The 8,738-nt window shown below is 31.4% G+C and overlaps 1 protein-coding gene across 1 annotated transcript; it reads right to left on the reverse strand.

The window, feature by feature from the left end:
* Positions 1 to 5,614: 5,614 nt before the first annotated feature.
* On the reverse strand, positions 5,615 to 8,738 carry LOC123920493. The gene is made up of 7 exons (XM_045972755.1): positions 8,558 to 8,738; positions 8,378 to 8,464; positions 8,051 to 8,239; positions 7,778 to 7,957; positions 7,620 to 7,676; positions 6,848 to 6,994; positions 5,615 to 5,991 (listed from the first exon to the last, which is right to left on the reverse strand). Exons 1-7 carry the CDS (start codon positions 8,672 to 8,674, stop codon positions 5,623 to 5,625), a joined length of 1,146 nt encoding a protein of 381 aa, XP_045828711.1. The 5' UTR covers positions 8,675 to 8,738; the 3' UTR covers positions 5,615 to 5,622.

Consider the following 8,738-nt stretch of genomic DNA (forward strand, 5'->3'; position numbering starts at 1 on the left):
TGAGTAAAAAGGTTGAAGATATCTCGATAGCATTGTCGACGTTCATGTTAACGACCGTAATTTCTTTGATTAAATTCTGGTAACAAAATTTCTATCTCACCCTAACTTAAATGTGTTCAACTTTTAATGTTTTTTCTTAACTATTCCCTTCTATTATGTTATGACTAAAATAACTACACTAAGTATAGTTTCTGTGCATGTTGAAACCACTTTATCTATTTTCTTGAAAATACTCTTTTTGTATTTCATGTATTATAAATTGAATTAGTAACTATATGGCATTTGGTTACAATTACAGGAGGAGCATGATGAAATCGATAATGGTCCAGTTAAGTTCAATAATGCTGTTTTCTAAATTTATTTTTCACTTGCATGGTTTTGGATCATAGAGAGATCAATATGTTTCTATGCAATACAACAGCTAGATGTTGGACCATCTTTGACTCAATTTTGATTTCCTCTTTCATGCACATGTTATTGTGTTCTTTTCTATTTCATTTATATTGATTATAATTATAATAAGAATTGTAAATGATGTATATATATATATAACAACAATAATAGACTATGAAGTTTCTTGACCCGGCCCATTTAACTTATTTGTGTCTTTTTTGTTTTGTTCGGCCCTTTTTTTGTTCTGCTATTGCTCATTTTAATTACTTTGACCCATACAATAGGTAGTGTTTGGTTCCGCGTTAGAACACGGTAAAAGCACGTTTGAATGTCCTAAACGTGGTTTTTCACTTTTACAGTGTTTGGTTTCGCATTTGAACCCCATAAACGTGCGTTTATTGCTCTGAAACGCGATTTTCTTTTCTGCAAGATGTTTGGAAAAATGTTCTGCATTCATTGGAGCTAGCACTACAAGAAAATACAGGATTAGCTACGCTGGATTTTGTAACTAATTTGTAGCTAATCTCTAGTAAAACAGAGTTAGCTACAGATTTGTTGTGAATTAGCTGTGGTATAGGGCGTAGCATGGATTGAGCGACAAATCATCTATCAAAAAATTTCCTAGCTAATTTGCAACTAATATAAAGAATATCCTAGCTAGTTCCCAATTGATACCTAGTTAAATAATGTTCAAAAGTTTATGTTTTCCAACTAAATCGCTAGGATATTGTCTCAACAATTTCACAATAAATCTCTAGCTAACATTCCTAGCGATTTCGCAGCCATTTCCAAGCTTTTTTGGATTTTTATAATTATTAAAAGCTTTTGTAATAAAAAAGGATTAGGCTAAAAAATAATAATAGTATAAAAAGCCTTTCTAATAAAAATATATTAGGCTACCTAATTATATATTTTGCTATAATGATAATAATTGACCAAATAATAATAATAACAATAACAACAACAATAAATGCTAGAAAACAAACATAACAAAAATACATGTTAATGGAAAATTAAACATAAACATGGTGCTTAAACTAAATCATTCATCCTAATTATATGACAAGAAATACATGTTACATACACAACTAAAAAACAATTGAAAGTACTCACTACTAATTTTTTTAAGGAAGGCACTGGACCTGCGTATTGGCACTAAAGCAGATGTATTAACTTCTTCTACCTATAGGTTAATTCATTGAATAGGCCACATTGTTAACACTTACATCACAAGGATTAAGAGAATCCAAAGCCTTTCTATATGACACTACATTACATTTCCATGTGAAACTATCAGAATAAAAAGAGATCAAAAGGGAAGTAACTTTTTAACCTGTACTAGAGTTGAACAGCCACTGACGGTGCTTTGAGATTTAAGAGAAGCATTGCCAATTGCCGATACAAAAATTCCAAGTGTTTTTTGACAGTTTTTACAATTTGACATCTCATGTTTCCTTGTTTTTATAGGACATTGAGGAATTCTTCTAAATCCAAACTCTTCACCATGATATAGTATCATATAAAATCTTGACATGAAGCTCTTTTTTGCTCAAAATGGTTGCTTGGATTGGAAGTTATAAGCTTGAAACAACATGCACTTGATAAGGTCAAAAGTCAAAACACTTGGAAAAAAATTTCTAAGTGTTGAGATTTTCAACAACTTGGAGAATCAACTTTGGTCATCAACTTTAAGCATTGTAAAGATCCTTTTGACTTCAAATCGTTTTACCACATTTCAATATGCCATGATAGCTTTCCAAAGAGTCGTTGTTTGCAAATTTATGATACTTGAGAAAGAAGATATAATCTTGAAAAGTTGGCTCCATGAACATGAAATTTTCTATACTTAGAAAAATTTCAAAACCCTAGTCTTTGATTTTTGGAACCTTTTCTTGACTTTCTTGATTCAAAACCATGTTTTACCAAAGAGGCAAGCACAAAAAGATATCTTGTATTTTATTATTTTTTTATTAATGATGCATGAGAATATTCAAAACCATGTCTTACCAAGGACCATAACACTTATCTTGTATTTTAGTTTTGTCTCTATCGTGATCTTAGGTCAAAACTAAAAATCACGATATAATAAGGACCATAACACTTATCTTGTGTTTTATAGTGAATTGGTTTTTAACTGGTTATGATTTTTCATACCTGCAATGCATCAGCTTTTGGACCATAACACTTATGCAATATAATAAGGACTTCCTACCACATCACTAAACCTTTTTACGGTGAAGGAAGATCGACAATCAAAAACACGATATGAATCGAGACTTCCGTAGTAGGTATAATCAAGTTTTCAATTAAAAGGGAACAAAAACATGGCATGGTAGTTTTTTATGTCTTTGCCATCAAAATGCAACCGTAATTGACAATGTATAAGCTATGTGTGACTATGATTCTCTGGTATATTAAGGATCACAAAGTAATAATGAAATATGTTAAGATATTTAAAAAGCATAAGAGACAGGCATCAATATAAGTTATAACTTGATCTGCCTTGTTCATAACCACTCAAAGATAAAAGACACAAAGTCAAAGACTCACGAGAGAGGGTTAATAGCCAAAAATACCAAGCCATTGTCATTTGTCAAAGACATAAAAAACTACCATCTTCGCTGTGGTTTTCATTGGAGCAATGTTCTACCGGGTGAGTGATCTATCCACGGATCATCCAATTATGTCGGTGGTGGCATTCACCACAGGCGCAGCCTCTACCAGTACCCGCCATGATCGAGCTGCAGCCACCACCGGTTTGATAAAGGTATATTTAGTTAATCTTTGTCTGATATATAGTGAGTCTTAAAACAAATGTGGTTTTCATGTTTTGCTGATATTATACATATATGATTTTTGCAGATATTATGGACACTGGAAGGAAAAAGAAGGATAACTGCTTCATATATATATATAGAGGATGAAATTTAGGAATTTAATTTAGTTTTAGAATTTGAATTATCATTTAGTTGAAGTTTTAATCATTTGGGCCTTGTATCTAAATTATGCATTGGAAACAAACACTATATTTAGTGTCTTGGTGACACTTTGAAAAGAAACCAAAATCAATCATATTTATCTTATTTTACTTTTCTTTCTTTATGATTTCATTAGGATAATTTTAACTCTCTATCACTGCTACAATTTTAACCAAAAAAAAGATTTGGTACATGCTGCATTTATAAATTTACCATTTTGTATGCAATAATGTAGTTGCCTAATGAAATGAGGTTTGCTGTTAATAAAGGCTGAACAAAATTGTAATAATGATGTTGACAAGAATGTAGAATCACAATATACTGCTAGAGATGTTTAATTTCCGATCTCGCTAAGAACGATGATGATTGATGCGTCTAGAAATTGCATTAATGGCGGTTTCCTAGTCTGACTCAATCACGCCACTTCCGAACTCATCTTGCAAGGAAGTCTGGAATTCTCACATTATCCAACTATCCATAGCCTTACAAATTGTGACACTAACAGACAGGTATGTTCTAATCTCATCCTTGAAAAACGCTTCTGGTTTTCTAGCTAACAAATTCCGTAGATTAGAGCGTTTGCAACTTCTCTAATGCAAGCTTTTAAGTTATTAAAATTAAATGATGCTCTTAAACAGAACTAAGCAGATTAGCTAAAAGCTAAGAACATTATTAGTATATGCTACGGTTAACATAAGACCCACAACACAACGTCTGTCACTCTTTGTAGCCAGTGTGAAACCATGCTGATGGAGATTAAAGATCAAGAAATCATTCTTGATGATTTGTAATCTCCGAACCTTAGCAAACTTGATGAATGGAAGTGCATAATACCGGTTTGTGCTCTTTCCTTGACTACTTTTGGCTGATAGATAGATGCACCAGTTGGGGTTGTGTTTCCGAAAACTAGGCTGGCGATATTTCAATGGCAGCATGCAAGAAAGAAAGTATTGTAACTAATCCTTGCATTGAAGAAGCTTTTGGTGTGTGGTGGTGCTTCCATTTGGCACGTACTGAATTGACGGTGGCTGCTTTGATGGTGAAAAATCCTGCTGGAGTATGTTGATTCGAGACCATAGAGGGCAGCCTATGTTTGCAACAACTATGTCCGAGGAATTCCACATTTCTCCAACTCTGGCGGAAGCAATTGGATTGAGATGGTGCCTTAATCTAGCTAAGGAGCACAGGTATGAGAATTTGATAATTGAACTTGATGTTAAATGCCTCTCTGGTAGACTGCAACTGGCTGAGATTGATAATGTTAAAGATCGTAGTAACTTACTTTCATCTTTATGTAACACTAGGGTCTCTTACATTAGGTATACAGCTAAAGTTGGTTTGGAAATGTCCCTATATATAAAGTATACGGCATGCCGACTATATATAAAGTAAGGATCAACATAAGTCAATCATGATCTCAACCATAGTCACACGGTTCGCAATTCGCTTTGGTACGTGGTACGAATTCGGGTACGCGGTTCGCAACCCTCAAAGAGTTCGGTACGCGAGGGGTATACAGAGTCGGTACGTACATTGTTGGGTTCGTGGTACGTTGTAATATTTTTTCCGGTATGCTATTGATATTTTTTCTGGTGAAAGATTTGCAGTTTTGGTGAATTCCATGCGAATTTCTGCTTACCAATACGCAAAAGTACCTGAATTTGGTATTTGACCAAAAATCAATCCAACCCGGTAAATTTTTTTAGGGATTTTCTTTTGTCATCCTATCACTTTAATTTTCTCACACGTCCTACAAATTTATCAAAATACCTCGGTCTGCTATTTGGGTTGCGGACACTCCAAAAAAAAGACTTTATCTTTATAACGTCCGCTACTTAAGTAACGAGTGAAATTTACAAAAATTTCTCATTTTTATAATGTTCGCTACTTAAGTAGTGGAAGGATAAAATAGAAAAAGAATAAACGCGCCAGAAGTTGATAGGGTGTCTGAAGAATATCTTGTTTCCTTAAACCAAATGTTATATTTCTCAAGATTTTTTTTTCTACCCCTACATTTATCTCTTTACCCCAACATATTTTAAAATATTCTCATTCTACCCTTATATTAATGTTGGATGTTTGCCAGCAATTTTATTTTGTTAAGGAAACAACATAATCGAAATCACAAAAGAAGCAAATTATATTTGTGTTTAGGTCATCAGAAAAATAAGTTATTTTCGGTAAATATTGATTATATTCTTAATTTATTTATTATGACAAATAACCAAACATTGGTTACGACAATTACTAGTTACTTACAACCAGGTCCTCCAAATTGAAGAGAATATCCAAATTCTTCTCCTTGATCTCCATAGTATTCAACATTATAACAGGAGGCAGCATCAGCATCAGCATCAACGTATTTGTCTCCACTTGGTTGATTATAGATTCCAGAATCATCAACTTGAATTCCAATATCTCTAAAATAACTTGCATGAACGTAATCTTTATCAGGTAAGTGTCCAGATCCCATTGAAGGACTAGAAGTACCCATAGGAGATAATGTTGACCCACCCCATCCCACTCCGGAAGGTTCGACCATGTTGGGGAATAAAGCTGCCGGAAAATATCCAATAGTCTTATCTGCCACTGTTAACCACCAATTGTGGGTTGTTCGATCCTGCATGCATGCATATCCATAACATTTTGTGAATATATAGTTTTCATGTAAATTTTAATACGGACCATTTTGTATCAATGATGGACCAATATTTTAAAAATATCTAAAATATTATCGATAATATACGTTCATGTTTGAAAGTATAATTTAATAATTATTCTGATTTTTATGATTTAAATAATGACTTAATTGACATCGGTTTTGATTAAAACAACATATAATAAAGATGTGACTCGTACTGAATTGACGTTAATAATATATTTTTTAACCGTAAAAAATGAGAAGGATCGTAATTTTTATTTTTAAAAATATTATCGACAGTCGTTAGAATTTCTAATGATTTTAAGCATTGATGCACCATAGCATTAGCCATAGTTTTCAATCTTAATATGTTACAGTTACAAACAAGATTTTTCATTATTATGTACTTTGAAACATATGGTTAAGCACTTGACTGAATTTAAATCTTATGTAAGATGTGTATAATACAATACTAGCTAGAATGAGCTCGCGCCAAGCACCGCACGGGTATACGCATTTTTCGAATAATTTAAGTATTTGTTGGCTTAAATGCAGTTTTAATTCTCTAATTTTATAAAATGTGCAATATTGGTACTATATTTTTTGGCATAATTTTATCCATCTATTTTAAAAATTTAGACATTTGATCCTCTCTGTATTTAACCTTAAATTTGATGACCTAACTCATTTTTTAAATGACATAACACATGATATATACCTTATAGCATGTTTTTGAGTTTGTATCACTCTATAACATATTATATCATGATTTTTTTTTCTTTCACATTTAATAATTGAAACATTTTAAATTTATAAATTTAGGTAAAGAGATTACCTTATTAAGAGAAATTGACATTTCAATCATCTCTCCGCCATAGGTAGATGTTTTGCGTATACGTGAACCAAGGTAATATGACCTATCTGTTTGAACGAAACCCTTGCACAACATATTGTAGCATCCAGTACTTTTGAAATTATCTGACTGTAATTTTTCAACATATCATGCTATATTTAAAAGAAATGTTAAGATTTCCATAGTTTGGAGAAAATGGAGAAAAGTTTAGAAAATCTTCAAGATAATAAAAATCATAAGGATTCATATTTGATAAAAGATAGTGAAAATAGTACAATTGTGGCTCTTATATAGAGCAATTTAAGAGTTAATTAACTAACCACCTAATAACTAACTCTAACAAACTAATATAAACTCTAACTAACTAATGGAAGATACTAGCTAATCACCATTATTCTTAACAAGAAACAAAACTGTTATTTTCAATTAATTTTAAATATAAATTAAGATTCAAAGAAATATTACAAACATTGATAAAAAAAAATAGTTACTTTAGAGTATCTTCAATAAGAGTATCAAAATCATAGATTAATGATTTGTATCTTAATTTTTTTTATCATAGAGTTTAATGACGTGACATAGAGAATATCAAAATTGATGATACGGTATCCTATTTAAGGCATCGTATCATCAATTTAATATCATAACAAGAAGTCACTTGTTAATAATGTATGATACCCAAATGATATCATCGTTAGAGCAAAATATGTATGAGTTGCATAAGTATTACATGATATTGTAGACCTTTACTTACAGTCCATGCCGAGTAAAAATAAGTTGAATCATCATCATTGTATAATTTTGGAGATACCTAGCATGGTTTAAAGTATAAAGTTAATTATATCTATACGCGTATGTTTTAAGATTAAAAAACAAAAATGTTTGCATAATAATAGAATAATGAAAACTCACATGCCATCCAACCATGATTTTATTAGTACCATTTATGATTAATTTTTGAAATGCATCTTGAACGAATAAATGACCTGAACTTGATTGATCCTTATCAACTTTTGGATTATAAATACTAGTAGTTCCCTTAATTCCATGGATAATATCATCCGGAGGAGGTTCATGGTACGTATAAGCTTCCTACAAATTCAATATATTTGTATATTAATAAAATGAATTATATGTTATTTATACAAATAAATTAAGAAATTGGAAATTCAAAAGAAAACTTACATGCATAATGGATTGAATTAGGTTATGATCATTGAATACAGATTTTCCTCTAATAAGATCAACTTTGGTTATCCTTCGAATAGGAACGGTTCCTTTTGGACACCTAATATTCTCAAGCCAATATATGAGTTTGTTTGGCGAACTCTTCACACTTGTTTCATTCATATTTCTTTCAAAACTTGGTTTTCTCTAACATAAAATAAGAAGAAAAACATTCATTGAATTTGAAAGAGACCATAAATAACAAAAGAATTTACAAGACTTTGACCAAAAATAAAGAAATAAAAGAATTTGATTTTAGAAATTTAACTAAATTAAAGATTTTACCTGTAATGTATGATTTTTCAGTAATGGATGATCAAAAGCTGGTTGTTTGTTAATATCAACACAATCGACTAGATACCCGGACTCAGTCTATAAAATCACCAAAATAAATTTTAAAAAAAAATTATCAAAAAAGGGGATTAAATCAATTAAACCAGAAATAAATTAACGAGATGTGTATACACGAATGCTCTTGACATGAGGCTTGCTAATTTGTATCTCCAAATCATCAAATGTGTGGCTGGAACTCCAAGTCACCAAACACAAAACAAAGAACAAAGTATCTGTTATTTTCACCATTCTCTTGTTAATTGTAATGGCTTGATGATATAGATCATGGTTTAGTATATTGCCTATTTATGGA

The sequence above is a fragment of the Trifolium pratense genome, linkage group LG4 (assembly GCF_020283565.1).
Source record: "Trifolium pratense cultivar HEN17-A07 linkage group LG4, ARS_RC_1.1, whole genome shotgun sequence".
Lineage (NCBI taxonomy): Eukaryota > Viridiplantae > Streptophyta > Magnoliopsida > Fabales > Fabaceae > Trifolium > Trifolium pratense.

Coding starts and splice junctions, on each gene's coding strand:
- LOC123920493 (XM_045972755.1), bottom strand. CDS start 8,674: ATGGTGAAAATAACAGATACTTTGTTCTTTGTTTTGTGTTTGGTGACT. Junction 8,465..8,557: donor CTCATGTCAAGAGCATTCGT/GTATACACATCT, acceptor GTGATTTTATAG/ACTGAGTCCGGGTATCTAGT. Junction 5,992..6,847: donor TGTCAATTTCTCTTAATAAG/GTAATCTCTTTA, acceptor GCATGCATGCAG/GATCGAACAACCCACAATTG.